Source organism: Nannobrachium achirus (assembly GCF_963921795.1).
Source record: "Nannobrachium achirus genome assembly, chromosome: 17".
Lineage (NCBI taxonomy): Eukaryota > Metazoa > Chordata > Actinopteri > Myctophiformes > Myctophidae > Nannobrachium > Nannobrachium achirus.
The window spans coordinates 17,832,851-17,851,796 of record NC_137824.1 but is presented as its reverse complement, the minus strand read 5'-3'; the positions used below and the strand labels follow the sequence as shown (position 1 = coordinate 17,851,796).

General features: G+C 43.4%; 1 protein-coding gene across 1 annotated transcript in view; it reads right to left on the bottom strand.

Moving 5' to 3' along the window:
- Positions 1 to 18,946, bottom strand: part of unc5a (unc-5 netrin receptor A) — a gene marked incomplete at both ends in the record, with an annotated part of 299,628 nt that overhangs the window by 97,412 nt on the left and 183,270 nt on the right. Inside the window, one exon of the mRNA XM_080746558.1 lies at positions 14,784 to 14,948. Within this exon, the coding sequence (XP_080602684.1) occupies positions 14,784 to 14,948 (165 nt within the window). The remainder of the gene's footprint in view (positions 1 to 14,783; positions 14,949 to 18,946) is intronic.

The window sequence follows — 18,946 nt, the reverse complement described above, 5'->3', positions numbered from 1 at the left end:
TGCGTGCGTGCGTGCGTGCGTGCGTGCGTGCGTGCGTGCGTGCGTGCGTGCGTGCGTGCGTGCGTGCGTGCGTGTACACAGTGGCAGAAGGATGCCATAACGCCGGGATGTTCATTAAAATATGTCACATCCCCAACCAACATCCGCTGGGTTTAGAGACGAACCGTGCAGCACTGTTATAACGGAGCTGATTACTGCAATGCAAATCCCCCATACTGACTGCTGCTCACATACAGAACAATACAGTACACTCACCGATGCAGTACTGGAAAGAGTACTCAATAATCTAGCAATCTAGAAGTACTTGTGTTGCAAGTCAAAGTCCGGAATTCAAACTGAGTAAAAGTACAAAGGTATTGGCATGAAAATGCACTTAGTAACAAAAGTAGAAAGTACTCATTATGCAGAAAGTCCCATTTCAAGTTCTCAAATGTATAGGCTACAAATCTTTTTTGAAAATAGCAGATGGCGACGCATTGCAAGCTTCTATAGTTTCGTGAGCTTGAATAGTTTAATTCTACCGGTGGCAAGGAAGACGCTCCAGTGGGCTCAGGTAAACAACAAACACTCGCTTGTTGTTTGCCGTTCGAGGGGCTCAATCCCCCCCCCCCCCCCCCCCAAAAAAAAAGAGCTGACCTCTGATGCAAAAGATCCAATACCTTTCTATTCCCCCATCCAATAGCATCTGTGACCCCGGTACACAAGACAAGCATCTCTGTCTTCCGCTATCGCTTCCCTTCTCTGTCACTCTGCCTTTTGTCCACCCTGTAATCTGTGCTGGGCTTTTATCAGTGGCATCGCTGACTGGAGTTTTTATCTGGGCCACCAGGTGTGACAGCGCAACGATCGGACCCCACTTCTAAACCGCAGAGGCCGGGCCGGCCGCCTCGGCGAGCTCGCGGCCATTCGCTGCCCCCGACCTCCCCCCCCCCCCTCCCCGCCCGGCCTCATCGATTTCCATGAGGCCGGGCGAATAATTGAAAGGACGTCCATCACGGTTTAATTGACACGGCTAATCAGGTTTTATAATTGGATGAGCTCGACTTTATTTCGCCTCCGGTGCTCCCTTTCTCTCTGTGTACTCTCTCTTTCTCTCTCACAAACACATTTTTTTCCCCCCTCTACCCTTCTCTCCTCTCTCTCTCCTCCTCTGAGGTACTCATGGCTGAGTCACTCTCTAACACTTGACATAATTGGCAGAGTGAAGCCCCTTTCCATTCTGAGTCCATGACCTCACTCTCCCCCTCCGTCTGATTGACACAGGCTTCCTGATAAACTATGGATGTGATTAGCTGACCCTGGGCAGGAATCTCACTTCTCCCCCTCCTCCTCTCTCTCTCTCTCTCTATCCCTCTCCCTCTCTCCCTCCCTCCCCCCCCCTCTCCCTCTCTCTCTCCCTCTCTCCCTCTCCCCCCCCCCCCCCCCCCCCTCTCTCTCTCTCTCTCTCGCTCTCTCCATCAGTGGTGGAAAGTAACTAAGTACATTTTCTCAAGTACCGCACTAAGTACAATTTCAAGATATTTCTTTTTACTTTACTGGTGTATTTCCAATTTTCAACACTTTTACTAGACTAGTGGCCCATTCCCACTGGGCGCAATAAAGATAACGATAAAGATAAAACAAATATATTATCGTTCTCAATTGAAGTGGATGGCAACGCCGTGAACGCTGACATAATGATCGTTATCTCTATCTTTATCGCGCCCAGTGGGAATGGGCCTTAAATCTCAGAGGCAAATATTGTACTATTTACTCCACTACAATTATTTGAAAACGTACTGTATAGATTTTTTCAGCCCCATGACTTTGGCTATTTGAGAATAGCTGAGCAACAACAAGCTTCTAGATCTGCTATTTTAGAAAGATTTTAATAAATGTTATCCTGCGATTCCTTGCCATTCCAACTTACTTTTGGTGTTTTAAGTACATTTTGATGCCATTATACTTTTGCACTTTTACGCTAGTAAATTTCGATTACCGGACTTTTACTTGTGACTGACAAGAGTGTTTCTACATTGCAGTATTGATACTTCTACTTAAGTGTTACAATTGAGTACTTTTTCTACCTCTGCTCTCCATCTCTGATTTCTGTGTGCGTGCGTGCGTGTGTGCGTTGCGTGCGAACTTGAGTTTAGAGTGCTGGGATTGGCTCAGGGCCAGGCTGCTGGTCAGGTTTAGAGAGCTGGGATTGGCTGAGGGCTATGCTCGTCAGGTTTAGAGTGCTGGGATTGGCTCAGGGCCAGACTGGTACCAGGTTTATGGTGCTGGGATTGGCTCAGGGCCAGTGTGGGCCGGCTGGTTCATCTCCATGGCGACGGGCGGTAAGGTGATGGTCGTAGCAACGCTTCAGACCAGAGAGCAGTCATTCTCCAGCCATTTCTCATTTTAAGAACCCTCCCTGACAAAGCCCTCGACACTGACTCTGTGACTCATCGTCATATTGGGACGGACCGGCGGTGCGACGTAGGTGTGAAGGCCACGTATACAGTATAGCTGCCCCAACCTCTAGTTCAAGGGTCTTCAAGGTTTTTTGTAATGAGTTACACTAGGCCACGGACCCCTATTTCATACCGTTGTTGTATCTCTGCGGGACCCCAATCTACAATGCAATGTACCGTAGATCATCTCGGTCAGGTGGAAACCTCCTATGTCCAAAACCTGTGACATACAGTATGATCATACTTCAGCTCACACTACAGATCACTATACAGCTCAAAACGCTTCCATTTAAACCTTCTATAATTGTGACCCAGCATAGCCGAGGGGCAGTCATTTCGGAAAAGTACAGCTTTAGACCAGCCCTGAAATTACTTTTTTCTTTTCTTTTTTTTTCTAAAATGTGATAAAGCCACAAAAGCATTTCATAAATATCAGGCTACATTTCACTTAAACACCAGAGCTTAACTCTGCATGTAAATAAGACTTTTTTAAATTAATGTGAAGAGAAACCTCACATTTTGCAGGTTACATTTCATCTAAAAGGCTGAATTTCTCAGATCTAGTATTTCTGCATGGCATAACTCTATGAGCCATATCTACAAAATTGTTATATATCATTTTGTAGCTATGATTCCCAACTTTCAAATGAAATGAAAAAATGATAATGAAAAAAAAATTCAATGTCTAGCCCTCAGCTGTGTTCGGTCACAATTGGTAAAACAGACCTGGACATAACATACTTGATACAGTCTTTTTTTTACTCTCTACCAAATCATTCACGTCGCAACACAACGTGTTGTGAGCTTGTAGATCTGCTATTTTTTGGGCAAATGTTACGCCCCAGGATAATGCATGTTGGTGGTTTTGATTATCGCGATAATATCGTAAATCGCGATGTCTTTGGTCACAATAATCGTGATATGAAATTTTCATAGCGTCCGGCCATCCCTAGTGGAGATAAGAGCTTTCTGCCCCGAATGTAACCATATACCTGCTCTTCCCTTCTGCTCTTCCACGTACGCTGATAAAATAAAATGCAACGCAGCCTTCCCCGCATCTCTCTCTCTCTCCCCCTCCCCCCACATGGGACATTTATCAAGCGGTGCCGGCATATATTTCATCCCATGGCCAGTCGCAGTCAGCCCGCCCCAAGATGAATAACACTGGAGTTCTTAAGGTCAGGGAAATATGGCTACTAAAACTCTCAAAGTGAACGTGACCATCACTATCTCCCACAATACAGTCATCCCATCTCCCCGCGAGTCACCGTGAAATATATGGGCCCCCGAAACAAACGCTCAGGCCGTTTCTCAATGGGGGGAGTGAGGGGGGGGGGTCACACCCAGCGGTGGAAAGTAACTACAGTGAGTACATATACCCGAGTACTGAATTTTTTTTTAAATCTTTTTATTCGTTATGCCAATTAATTCCTTTCTGTGTTGTCACTGCTGTTCTATCCTACTGACTCCCATGCCTCCCATGCCAGAGAGCCCCCACCGGGAGGACAAAGGGCCTTCGTCCTACTCCTCCCGCCCAACACTCCCGGCTGACAGGATAGCAGCACTTCCACATTTAAAACGTTACTGCGCACGCTCAGGGACGATTACCCAACAGGCCCAGGCGCCTCTGAGCTAGGGGGGGGGGGCCTTGAGCTTGAGCCTCCTGTGACTGTGTCACTGTTATTCTTTCATGTCAATAAAATAACCCCAAAAGACCTACACCATCATGATAGTGTACATGTTACTGTCACTGTAAGTGTTTAACCCCTCAGTTTATCCATATATGGCTTAACTCATTTGTAGCCGATCCCGAGTATACTCGTGAAAAATACTCAAGTATTTAGAATGCCGATCCCGAGTATACTCGCGTAAAATACTGTATATAGAGTAACGCCGGTTCTCCTACCCTACAGTCCGTTGGAACGTCCTGGCACGATCGGCCTCGCCGATTCATCATCATCACGGATCCATGTGCACAAAATAGTAATCCCATAACATGGAGGCCGACGGTGGATCTCATCTTTAATGTCCATTTTCTCCAAACAACACTTTTAAAGCCAAGGATGGCATTAGATTCTCGCTACAATAACATAATAACAAAGGCATCGATCGGCCATTTTAGGAACGGCATGGGGTGACGATGGCTTCGGTTGAATGACGTCATGACGTCAACCCGGAAGTGTTTACACAATGGACTTCTGGCCTTCAAAATAAGATACTGGCCGCGTATGGAGCCCTGCGAGAGGCACGCTGGACATTTAACCCGTTCATGTCTGGAGCACTAAATGGGTTAAGAGAGATCCAAAAGGCAAGTGCATTACAACAATGAGGTGGCCCTATTTAGATACATTTGGGTAGATAACATAATGTTATTATGTTATGCTTCTCATGCTTCTATAATCTGAAACGCTAGCTATTGGCCTCGATATTGAGACAGGCTCCTTATTCGGGGTACTTCCGGCAGTCTTCCAGGTGCTTCAAACGCCACTGAGCAACTTTCATTGAAATGAATATCTGCGGGTGGGGGCAGTCCGCCCTTTAGTTACTGTATATCTTAACACCGAAACACACACAACAATAGACAATCTACCCCCACTGTATGGTGGTTAACTAAAATAAAATCAGATAATCGTTTCTTCCACCACGGACTGATAGAAGCTCCCTCGCCGCCGCGGACAAACACAAGCCTCCCACGGTGCATTATCAGCTGTTTGCACGTTGAATTAGTCCCCATTTGCAGAAAATATGAAAACCACAGCGATGAGAGATTAACACTCCTGGGGGTTTTAACCCAGAAAGAACGGGAACGCACTATTACGCTTTATTACTTTAACCGTTATGTTATGTTATAACTATTGAAAAATAGCAGATATACAAGCTCACAGCGCGGCACCGAGTGCCGCGCTGCGAGCTTGTAGACCTGCTATTTTTGAAAAATCGGCTTTGACTATTTTTTACCCGATTCTATATAATGTCTTCTAAATTCTTCTAAGGTTTTGGAAAAACACATGTTTCTATGTCAGTGGTACTCAAACCTTTTCATGTCAAGGACCCCTAGACGTAATGGCGTCTGCTAAATGCCTAAACTGTAAACTGTAGAATAATATGTATTTGGTCACCGACCCCAGTCTCAAAATAATATGTATCAGGGACCCCCCGAAGCAAATATTTGAGTTACAAATGTTCACTTTAAAGATTTGTACTAAAATGACACAGATTCTTACCCGGTCTTAGCGCGTTAACGCAATAAGTAATCATATCCAATAACCCACGCCCCCACCAAAATGGGATGCTATTGCAAATGGAGTTCATTAACTTCATTATACAAATTAAGCACAATAATCGTTGTGGTGTTGTTGTCCTAATTTGGTGTGGAGAACGCATACCGCATACATGATGACATTCTCTCTGTGCCCTCTAAAGCGGGCAACCTGCCAGCCTTGTTTTTTAGTTTTCCCCTGTGAGACAGTTTTTCGGCTGGCTTTATCTCATAGGCATCAAAGCTTAAAAAACATTGATTTATTTACATTTTCAAATCGGTTCGTTCCGAGCACAACCGTTGTTTGCTTGCGGTCGGGCAGAAACCTTGTATCTGCATGTTCTAACTTTTTTGTGTTTTTTCTAAAATCAATGCCCTACTTGACCTTACTACAGCGTCACTCCAAAGTATCAAAAGTATCAGTAGTTTAAAACATCGCTTAGTGTCAATATGAAATTATGTTTCATTTTGAAAGGGAACATGATTACACATTTTTCTATTCTTGATATATATCTTATCTGGCAGCCTCATTTTGCCATTTCATGCTTATAGGCGAAAGAAAAGCTTGAACAACAAAGCTCTGGAGAAGTGAAGTTTACGTCAGATGGGTTATGATGGTGGAAATAAAACGAGAACCTTTAGCTTGAATTTTTAGGAAAAGTCATGGAAGGTTTTTTTTTGCTGAAAATGGCAGATCGATAAGCTTTTGTGTGTGAGTAACAATGTGATGGACAGACGGCAGCAGAACAGCCAAGGCTCAAACTGCAGTGATTATATTGTTAAATTCCATTGGGAGAGAGTGAGTGCTGTACGGCTGCTGCAGACATGGACCAAGCATGAAACCTTGTATCTCCATGTTTCAACTTTTTTATGTTTTTTTCCCCCCCGCAAATGAATGACCTGGCCTAATCCATCGTACAAGAGCGTCGCACATAATCAGTGAAAATAGCCGAGAAAGCATCCGTGTCATTTTAGATCTTTTAAGTTTGAGAACAATTCTTTCTGTGTGGAGTTTGCATGTTCTCCCCGTGTTCCCTAGGGTAGATACCTTCACAAAAACATGCAGTAACATCTGGTCTCTAATATACTGCCTCCCCCCGGCCGGTCGGGCGCCTGATGGAGGGGAAAGGAACTGGTTGGAATAACGTGTTCCTTCCACGCGCTACATCCAACCGGGGAAGCTCCCCCCTGTCAGGTGATAAGAAGCAGCTTGCTCACTCCCCCTGCACTGAAGGAAGCATGAGCTCGGTTCAGGGCTCTCCCCAGGTTGGCAGAGGGAGAGCAGAGCCCAGGATTACAGTTTAGGCAATTGGCACTGGGTGAAAAATGGGTTACAAAATCATGGGATAAAAATTTAAGGGGAAAAAGTTTAAGAACCATTGATTTAGAAGGCATTTTGTAGAATCGGCCCCAGGTAATAATAATAATGGGTTAAAATAATAATAATAAAACAGTTAAAGCTATACTGTGTAAGTTGCTCAACTAGTGGTCAGTAGCGGTATAGCAAACCGCGGTCGCGTCTGCTTTTTTCGGCCGTTTTTCGCCGCGGACCGGGCCTCATACCACCGCGTCCGCCTGCACCTCGCCGAGATGCATCTGTAGAGGGGTCCCTGGTTCCCGTGCGTCCAGGCATTCCAGAGATACAGACTCCTACACCAGAGTAAATGCTGTTGTTATGTTGAGGCAAGCTACTTCCTGAGAAGTCAGCAAGACACGCTGTGGTTGGCCGGCAGTGTATGATCCGTGCTGTGATTGGCCGGTAGTGTATGATGACATAATTTTGCCGCGAAATCCGGTCCCCGGCCAGAATCATAGAAAACATATTTACAGAAGGCTTTAGTGGGTCTTCTAAAACTTTAGTGATTTAATAGTTAGATCAAATTTAAGATTTGTTTAATTGAAAAGGTTGCATAGTATAACTTTAACAGCTTTGGACATACAAGGTTTCCACCCGACAGCGAACATGCTTGTTGCTGACAAGCCAGAAGCTGCTCCTCTCTGCTGGTCTTGTTATTACATGACTTCACACTGCCATTGTCTACAGAGACACATCTGCACACCACAGATTGGGACCCAGGACTCTACAGTGGCCAGCACTCACTGAGAGAGAGAGAGAGAGAGAGAGAGAGAGAGAGAGAGAGAGTGTGTGTGTGTGTGTGTGTGTGTGTGTGTGTGTGTGTGTGTGTGTGTGTGTGTGTGTGTGTGTGTGTGTGTGTGTGTGTGTGTGTGTGTGTGTGTGCGTGTGTGTGTGTTTGTGTGCGTGTGTGTGACGAGGGGTGGGAGAAGTGACTGGTTTGTTCAGTAAAAGTAGCAACTCCACAAAAACGCAGAAATACTCTGTTACAATAAAAGTCATGAGTAAACAATCTGAAGATGCTTTTACATTTTTGTAAACTCCTTGTTATGGTTATGGCTGTGTCAGAGACATGAGCATGATGACATGGTCTGCCAGCCGGTCCTCCCTTAAAGGGGAGAAAGAAAAGTCAAGAATTCAAAATGTACTTTTGTAAAAGTATGAAAAGTGTTGACACCAAAATGTACTCAAAGCACCAAAAGTACAAGTACAAAATGTTTGAAAATAGCCTAGATAGGGCTAAAGCGGTTAATGTATGTTTTATAATATTATAATTGATATATACAAAGTAACTAGTAACTAAAGTGTTAAAATAAATGTATTGGCGTAAAAGTACGATATTTGGATCCGAGATGTTGTGGAGAAGTAGTAAAAGTATTGGAAATTGGAAATACTAAAGTTAAGTACAAATATGTGCTTAACTAAATGTACTTAGTTACTTTAGTTTATACCACTGGATCCAATATGTAGTAGAAGCCTGTTTATCTCCTTGTCCTTTGTGATTTGAGGTCTCTCACCACACACACATGCACATGCACGCGCACGCACACGCACACGCACACGCACACACACAGTGTTAATCGGGTGTATGAATCATAATTTATTTGTATTAACCCAGTGGCCCGTGATGAGCGCAGCCCCATGTTTAACCCCGTGATTGCCGCGCAGATCGGTGGCGTCTGCAGCACTATTAATAACTTTAATAACAAGCTCTAGTGTGAGCCCTGGGATATTTCACACTGTCCATGTCTGGTGGAAATCTGGTATGTTCTAATCTAAACCATTCCCTTTTTATTATTATATATTATTTACATATTGGAAAGTAGTGAAAATAGCCAATCTACAAGCTCATATATTGGCTTTTTTCACTACTTTTGCGTGAAACTGTTGAATGATGAACAAAACAAACCAAAACATAAAAAGTTGAACTGTATGGAGATACAAGGTGTCCGACAGCAACAAGCAACATCCCTTCTTTGATATCGTTCCTGTTACTTCAACGTTTCATGTTTGTATTTTAAATTGCAATATTTGCAGCATATATCACGATTTCATTTTTATATTGTATATACTGTATTCTTTTTTTAATTTGCAGCATATATTAAGGTTTTGTAATATTACAATTTATTTTGTAAGGATTGTAAAGGATAGGCATAGGCTAAGCATTGTGCTTCGGTAATTGAAATTGATTTTGTGTGTTGTGAGTTAGTTGGATATGCAGATTTGTGATGATGATTTTCTTGTTGTAAGTCCACACAAGTTTGGTTTGATCTGTTGTAAATAAAGACGAGAATAATCCATCCATTCATTCACCAATTCATTCATTCATTCATTCACCCAAACACCCATTCATTAAATTAATTACGTTTTAAGTGAAAGTGGTTAAGTCGTGTGTCTGTGGGTTTCATGAAATATTGATCCAATGAAAGGCATTAACAAAGAGCTCGTGAATAAATAATATCTACATCGGAGTCATTGGAACAGCAGCTAAGTTCTTTTTTCACTCCATCTCCTGAAAAGTAACAGGTTTCTGGACATGCGGTAAAAAGGTTTCCTCCCCACAGCGACGTGATCCAAATAGAGCATAATCCCTGCTTTGATATCTGTGGGGAACAAACAGAGCTGCCCCTTTCATGTCCATCTGGGTGCTGGAGAAACCCTGCGGTTGTACTCTTTATACCACTAAAACCGGGAATGCATCTTTTGTCACGTAGCCACTTTAACCATAATTTTTTGTATACTTTGGCTATTCAAAAATAGCAGATATACAAGCTCATAGCGCGGCACTCGGTGCCGCGCTATGAGCTTGTAGATCTGCTATTTTTCTCCGGGGTCCCTGGAACAAAATATTTTGAGATGGTGGTCTGCGGTCAAATAGGGGTCCTTGACATTAAAAAACGTTGAGCACCACAGATAAAGAAACAGAAATTTGTTAGGTTTTAATGGATTATACTGGGCTGCAGGCTGGGCTCACAGGCTGGCAGGAGAGGGGACGCCATCTCTAATCCTGGCAATGTGGCTCCCACTGGGGGGAAAAGTACTCACATTCTTTTACTTGAGCAGAAGTATCAATACCACAAAGTAGAAATACTCTGTCACAAGTTAAAGTCTGGTATTCAGAATTTACTTGATTAAGTGTACAAAAGTACACTTGATCAATCAAAGGACCATTTAGATTAGAAAGAGCAAAGATGAGGAACAAAGTAGTATATATGTATGTAGATGTGTCACAGACATTTTTAAAAGATTCCATCTAGAGTCTAGACTATCTGTGGTTGCTTTGAAAAGCAACCACTTTGAAAAGTTCAAAGCCATCACCCAGCAATTTAGAAAGAGGAAATGGTAGAAAGATGACAAAAAGGTAAATCGATGGCCTTGGATATAATCAAACTAATTTCCATGGCTACAGGTGGCAGTGGCAGAGGAAGTAGAGCGGACGCTTGGGAAAGGGAAGGTTTCCAGTTCGATCCCGTGCTCCCCCAGACTCACCTTGTGCTGTCCTTTTCTTTTACTAATTTTTATCCCACGATTTTGCAACCCTTTTTCACCCAGTGCCAATTGCCTATGTAATCCTGGGCTCTGCTCTCCCTCTGCCGCACCTGGGGAGACAACGGACTGACCTCATGCTTCCTTCAGTGCATGGGTAGTCCAAGTTGTTTCTTTTCACCTGACAGGGGGGATTTCCCCGGGATGGACGTAGCGCGTGGAAGGAACACGTTATTCCAACCAGTTCCTTTCCCCTCCATCAGGCGCCCCGGCTGGCCAGGGGGAGGCATTATTGAGACCAGGATTACTGCATGTTTTTGTGAGGGTATCAACCCTAGGAGATACGGGGAGAACATGCAAACTCCACACAGAAAGGCCCTATCGCCAACCCCACCTAGGGTGTGGGTGCTGATGACGCGGAGGGAGAAACACGCCCCCAGCACCCACAGCGTCCCCCGGCGGGAATCGAACCCAGGAACTTCTAGCTGTGAGGCAAAGCGCTAACCACTGCGCCACCGTGCCCCCACCTTGTGCTGTTCTAATTGCTTAAATGGCTCTGGATTAAGATCGTCTGCTAAATGCCTAAATTGTAAATTGTAGTCAAAGTGTCCTTGAGCAAGACACTGAACCCCTGACTGCTCCCGATGAGTAGGTTGGTGCCTTGCATGGTTTCCTCTGCCCTCTGTGTGTGCATGTATTGCACACATGTACTGTCAATGGCTTATGATAAAAGACATGGCAGAAGCATTAATGACAGATTCATTAATTAGTCGATGTGTTAATACAGCATCACAGTCATGTGTAAAAGTAGTCACTCTAAGGACACTGTTCACTGGCATTTCAAGTTTTCAAAATGTATAAAAAGCTTTTGAAAAAAGCAGAAATATATAGAGAGCTTAAGTGGTTATGTATGTTGTTTAGTAATAAAAATGGAGCTACAACATCACTGCAGGTTGGAGACAATATAATATGCCTGCTCTGAGACCTGGGATAATTCTAACTAATTCTATATGTAGTCTACTATGAGACTTGGGATAATAATAACTAATCCTATATATATTATTCCACATATAGTCTACTATGAGGGGGCGAGACAGGTCTGAATAGAGGATTCTTTGATCAATACCACTCCCTTGTGCAGGCGTACACCATCCTTTATGAAATTTACTAGTCGATAAGGTCACAGGAGGACAAAAGATGAGAGCGTCTCCGCTGCGGGAGGAATCTATATATATGTGTGCTTTTGGACACAAAAGCCCTCGGTCACGTGGCGTATCGACGCCCGCCAAACGTTGAAAAGAATATATATCAGACTATTTTTGAATCTGCCCAACAGAGCTGTTACATGAATAGAGCAATAGCACACACAAAAACAACTTCTAGACAGACTGCTTGCTGTGACAAAGTACAGTACACTGAAATTACATGTGTAATATGTTGTATTGTACTTTATGGCCCTGCTGGCAGTGGTGTAAAAAGTACTTGCATTCTTTACTTAAGTAAAAGTATCAATACTGCAATGTAGATGTACTCTGTTACAAGTAGAAGTACGGTATTCAACATTTACTTGAGTAAAAGTACAAAAGTATTGGTATCAAAATGTACTAAAAGTACCAAAAGTAAAAGTACTCATCGTGCAGAATGTCCCATTTCAAGTTATCATTGTCTAAAAACATTTTGAAAATAGCAGATCTACAAGCTCACAATGCGCCGCATCGCGACGCATTGTGAGCTTGTAGATCGGCTATTTTCAAATGGCCAAAATGTATATACGGCTGAAGTGGTTAATGTATGTTTTGTATTAACAATAACAATCTACAAAGTAACTAGTAACTAAAGTTTGGAAATAAATGCAGTGGAGTAAAAGTACAATATTTGGATCCGAGATGTAGTGGAGTAGAAGTAAAAGTATTGGAAATTGGAATTACTCAAGTAAAGTACAAATAACTCAAAAGTGTACTTAAGTACAGTACTTAAGTAAATGTACTTAGTTACTTTACACCACTGCCTGCTGGTATGCATGTGTGGCAAGGTATTGTTATTATACAGTAATAGCTCCTGTCTGTTTGTCTGCCTGCCTGTGGCACTGACAGGTTTGCATGGTGGGTGAGTGCCCTGCCAGTCTGTACCAATGAAGTACAAAAGTTCAAAGCAATCAAAGGACCATTTAGAAAGAGCAGAGATGAGGAACAAAGTAGTATATATTTATATGTATATAGATGTGTCACGGACATTTTTAAAAGCATCCGTCTAGACTATCTGCGGTTGCTTTGAAAAGCAACCACTTTGAGAAGTTCAAAGCCATCACCCAGCAATTTAGAAAGAGGAAATGGTAGAAAGATGACAAAAAGATACATCGATGGCCTTGGATATAATCGAACTAATCTCCATGGCTACAGGTGGCAGTGGCAGAGGAAGTAGAGTGGACGCTTTGGAAAGGGAAGGTTCCCAGTTTGATCCCAGGCTCCATGCAGACAGCCTGCATCACAACCAGATCAATACCACTCCCTTGTGCAGGCGTACACCATCCTTTATGAAATTTACTAGTCGATAAGGTCACAGGAGGACAAAAGATGAGAGCGTCTCCGCTGCGGGAGGAATCTATATATATGTGTGCTTTTGGACACAAAAGCCCTCGGTCACGTGGCGTATCGACGCCCGCCAAACGTTGAAAAGAATATATATCAGACTATTTTTGAATCTGCCCAACAGAGCTGTTACATGAATAGAGCAATAGCACACACAAAAACAACTTCTAGACAGACTGCTTGCTGTGACAAAGTACAGTACACTGAAATTACATGTGTAATATGTTGTATTGTACTTTATGGCCCTGCTGGCAGTGGTGTAAAAAGTACTTGCATTCTTTACTTAAGTAAAAGTATCAATACTGCAATGTAGATGTACTCTGTTACAAGTAGAAGTACGGTATTCAACATTTACTTGAGTAAAAGTACAAAAGTATTGGTATCAAAATGTACTAAAAGTACCAAAAGTAAAAGTACTCATCGTGCAGAATGTCCCATTTCAAGTTATCATTGTCTAAAAACATTTTGAAAATAGCAGATCTACAAGCTCACAATGCGCCGCATCGCGACGCATTGTGAGCTTGTAGATCGGCTATTTTCAAATGGCCAAAATGTATATACGGCTGAAGTGGTTAATGTATGTTTTGTATTAACAATAACAATCTACAAAGTAACTAGTAACTAAAGTTTGGAAATAAATGCAGTGGAGTAAAAGTACAATATTTGGATCCGAGATGTAGTGGAGTAGAAGTAAAAGTATTGGAAATTGGAATTACTCAAGTAAAGTACAAATAACTCAAAAGTGTACTTAAGTACAGTACTTAAGTAAATGTACTTAGTTACTTTACACCACTGCCTGCTGGTATGCATGTGTGGCAAGGTATTGTTATTATACAGTAATAGCTCCTGTCTGTTTGTCTGCCTGCCTGTGGCACTGACAGGTTTGCATGGTGGGTGAGTGCCCTGCCAGTCTGTACCAATGAAGTACAAAAGTTCAAAGCAATCAAAGGACCATTTAGAAAGAGCAGAGATGAGGAACAAAGTAGTATATATTTATATGTATATAGATGTGTCACGGACATTTTTAAAAGCATCCGTCTAGACTATCTGCGGTTGCTTTGAAAAGCAACCACTTTGAGAAGTTCAAAGCCATCACCCAGCAATTTAGAAAGAGGAAATGGTAGAAAGATGACAAAAAGATACATCGATGGCCTTGGATATAATCGAACTAATCTCCATGGCTACAGGTGGCAGTGGCAGAGGAAGTAGAGTGGACGCTTTGGAAAGGGAAGGTTCCCAGTTTGATCCCAGGCTCCGCCAGACTCACCTTGTGCTTAAGAGCGTCTGCTAAATGCCTAAATTGTAAATTGTTGTGACAAAGTGTCCTCGAGCAAGATATTGGTGTCCTCTGCCCCTCTGTGTGAGAAGGTGTGTGCTTATGCATTGCACACTCTAAATGGCTTTGGATAGAGGCGTTACATAAATGCACCACTTACCATTTTACAAGTGCTCCTCCTATGCCATCGCTCTCAGCCTCCATTAAATGATTTGGGATATTTTCAGGCATATTTAAAGATTCATAAATATAACAAACAATGACTTGGCGGCCACCGCTGCAATGACTCTGAGGACCCCATAGGGCCGTGGTTCTCAAAGTGGGGTCCGGGGACTGCTACATTTGTTAATAAATGATCGCAATCACATGTAAAAGTACTCACTCTGAGGACACTGTTCGCTGGTACAGTTGAGTGACTGGAGGTCCAGGCCCTGGCAGTCTTTGCCCCCGGTGCCCGGCGACGGCTGGGTGCACTCCCTGCTGCGCCACATGGAGCAGTCTGCACCACACGCCGACCACTTACTCCACTCGCTCCACCCTCCGTCTACTGGAAATGCACACACATAAGCACACACACACACGAATAACAAGGGTAAGGACAGAGACAAACTCTTTCAATTAGGGCATGTCATTCCAGGCGAAATGTTTTCTCAGACTTTTTTTCTGAAATGGGGGAAAATAGCAGATCAGCAAGCTCACATTGAGGTTGCATCACCACACATTGTGAGCTTGTAGGTCGGCTAATTGTATAGTAGCCTATGACAAAGTGGTGAATTAACTTAAAAACAAAGTAAGTAGATGTGGAGATACAAGGTTTCTGCCTCGATAGTGACGAAAAGCAAAGAACTCAGTCTAAAAAGTCAGAAAACAAACAGTCAGAAGAAGTGAAAACCTGGTTACTGAATGATGCCGGATGATGAAAACACACTGGTGCATTCCCCTGACAGGAGAGAGGATAACAATGTATATCTATATCTCTCTATACCCACAATGTGCAAATCCTTCCTCTACCTCCACCAGACCCAATGCAAAACCTGGAAGAAGGAAAAAACAACATGCAAATGCATTTGTACACAGTCTCTCTCTCACACACACACACACACACACATGCGCGCGCGCCAGGCGTGAGGGAAACCAAAGTGTGTTAAAATGAAGGTTTGTTTCTAGTTCTGCCCTGTTTGTTTTCCTTGCGGCATGAAAATCAGGCGGGTTGTGTGCAGCTGAACGTGAACTCTGCTCTGTGCGTGTGTGTGTGTGTGTGTGTGTGTGTGTGTGTGTGTGTGTGTGCGCGCGCAGGCATTGGCCTGGCAGGCCCAGCTGTTGACAAACTAATTCAGCACGGGGGAGAAACAGAAAAGACCCCAGGGAAATTGGATCCCTGTTGTATTACAACACACACACACACACACACACACACACACACACACACACACACACACACACACACACACACACACACACACACACACACACACACACACACACACACACACACACACACACACACACACACACACACACACACACACACACACACCTACTTCTGCATACACAATAATCATATTTTTCCCTGAACATTGGACATTGGAGTGGGCAGAATGTCTACCATGTTATGGTGTGGTTAACAAGGCGGGCTGCGCTCCACAGCGCGTTGTGGATCTGAACAGAGCCCCGCAGGTCAGGCGTGGGCCAGACAGCCTGCATCACAACCAGCTGTGCAAAAGCACATTTACTCCTAGTACAGTACTAGTACTTAAAGGAGTAGTTCACCCCCAAAATGACTTTTTTTTAGTTTTTTGTCACATTCCTAAGACAAAAATGTGATAACAATAAATTTACCCCCATCCGGAATCAATGGGGGTAAATTTACTCAAATGAATTTTTTGTCTTAGGAATGTGACAAAAACCAAAAAATATTATTGAACTCTAGTACCCATGGCGTGACTAATCAATAGAAACAAAGTCATTTTGGGGGTGAACTACTCCTTTAATGTACAATTCTGAGGTGCTTTTCACTTTGTACAATACTTTAAACTATAATCTATAATGGAATAAAGTTATGCCATACTTTACTCTATTCCAAGGCTCAGCAACCTTTTTGAAATGAAGTGCCATGATTTTATTTTCTAGATAGTCAGCGTGCCATGTCAACATAAATGTTAATGACACGCCTTCAAACATTCTGACATATTTTGATTGGCAGGACATCGTTATAATGATCATTAGACTTAGCGGCTTATCATTAGCAATAAGCCACCTATCTCCCCAACTCCCTCCCCAGTCAGAGTTCAGAGTTTTAATGAATGTAGAAGTATGTGCAGGATGTAAATATGCTGTAAATCAGGTGACCTCATTTAATTACCACGTTTAAAAAAAAGAAAAAGATTTTAAAATAAGTATCCTCTCTCTCACACTTCTGCCAGTGTGCCAGCCCAGTGATCACCCTCCCCTGTGCCAATGTTGGCACCCGTACCTAAGGTTGCCTAACCCTGCTCTATTCCACTACATCGCAGAGAAAACATTTGCATTTTGTTTACTCCACTGAAGTAGCCTACTCGCAATTTGATTATTACAAAACATGACATTACCATTTAAGTCATAGTATACTTAGGCTAATCAAAAATAGTGGATCTATTGCCTGGCGTTGCCAGCCTCTATCACACACTTCGTTTTGGGAAGAGAGTCTGGGATTTCAGGAAGAGCTTTCATTTCTGGGGGGCGGGCTAAAGCCTAGTGATGCGAGCCCCAAACCACGTGCCCCAAGCATACAACCCTGATTGGCCAACCCTTGAAGCTGGTTGAGGAAAAAGAATCTCAATGGATTGGTTCCAGACCGTACTACAACACCACTACCGCCAGGGGGTGTTGTTGTGTTCGGTCTGGTTTATTAACCAGGCAAGTGGATCTATAAACTCACAACGCGTTGCAAACCAAACTCAAGTAACATTTTGAGTACCAGCCTTTGTACGGTAGAGTATTTCTACCTTTACTTCAGTAAAAAGAAAAAAAGAAAAAGAAAAAACAACAACAGTGCATAACACACGCCTGCAGTCTGTTCCCCCATAACGTCTGTCTCCCTGCTCACCCATAACGGTGACAACTCTCCACCATCAATGCACCGCCAAGCCAATCAAACCCACGGGAATGGGCCTGGAAATGGTGCCATTGAGGTGGTTCAGCCCTGCTGGAAGATATAGCAGCCGCTTTACCCCCCACACAGAGAGAGAGAGGGAGAGAGAGGGAGGGAGAGAGAGAGAGAGAGAGAGAGAGAGAGAGAGAGAGAGAGATGGAGAGAGAGAGCGAGAGAGAGAGAGAGGAAGAGGGAGAGGGAGCAGGGGTGTCGCACCAAATTCTGGGCCCTGGGTACAGGGATTCACGGCAGGCCCCCCATGAATGTTCTTCATAGGGGGAGGGGGTTGAACCCATTTAGACTGGGAACGCATTGTTTTGTGCTTTAACTATTGAAAAATAGCAGATAGTCTTTTGAATAATAGTTTTTTTTAAACCTATGTTTCTATGTCAGTGGTGCTCAAACCTTTTCATGTCAAGGACCCCCAAAAAATGATATGTATTATTTGGCCACAGACCACCATCACAAAATATTTAGTTCCAGGGACGCCCCATAATTAGAATTTGAGTTACAAATGTTCGCTTAAAAAATACATATATTCAAAGATTTGCACACATTTTCACGACTTTTTAAAAATAGCAGATCTACCGAGTGCCACGCTGCGAGCTTGTATCTGCTATTTTTCAATAGCTAAAGTATAAAATAATTAAGGCCCCTCCACCTTGGGCCCTAGTAACTCAGTCCCATGTCCCCCCCCCCCTTGTGACGCCCCTGAGAGGGAGGGAGAGAGAGAGAGAGAGAGAGAGAGAGAGAGAGAGAGAAGGCCATTTTTGAGGGCTGGGTGCGGGGTAATTTGGCGGTGGCAGGGGCCCCGGGGTGCCGGGTGTCCAGGAGTGATATTGAGAGTGACACTGTGCAGGGTCTGGGGAAGGTTAGCACACGGCTAATGGGAGAAGAACTAGTAATGAGCTCTCATGGGAGAGAAAACGGCCATTCCTTCTCTCTCTCTCTCTCTCTCTCTCCCAAATGGAGCCGAAAGGGAGACCAGAAGAGAATCACCACAGAGCTGCCCTATGGACACACACACACACACACACACACGTGCGTGCACGCACGCGCACGCGCACACACACACACACACACACACACACACACACACACACACACACACACACACACACACACATGTACAGACACACGTGCACCTACACACACAGGCGTGCACACACACTCACACACCTACACACGGACAAGCACGCTAACTAGTACAGTTTTGAGGTATTTGTACTTTACTTGACTATTTCCAATTTCCAATACGTTTACTTCTACTTCTATCTCACATCCAAATATTGTAATTTTACTCCACTACAATTATTTGAAAACTTTAGTTACTAGTTACTTTGCAGATATAAATTATAATATTATAAGACAGACATAAAACACTTTAGCCCTATTTTGTACCGTGGCTATTTAAA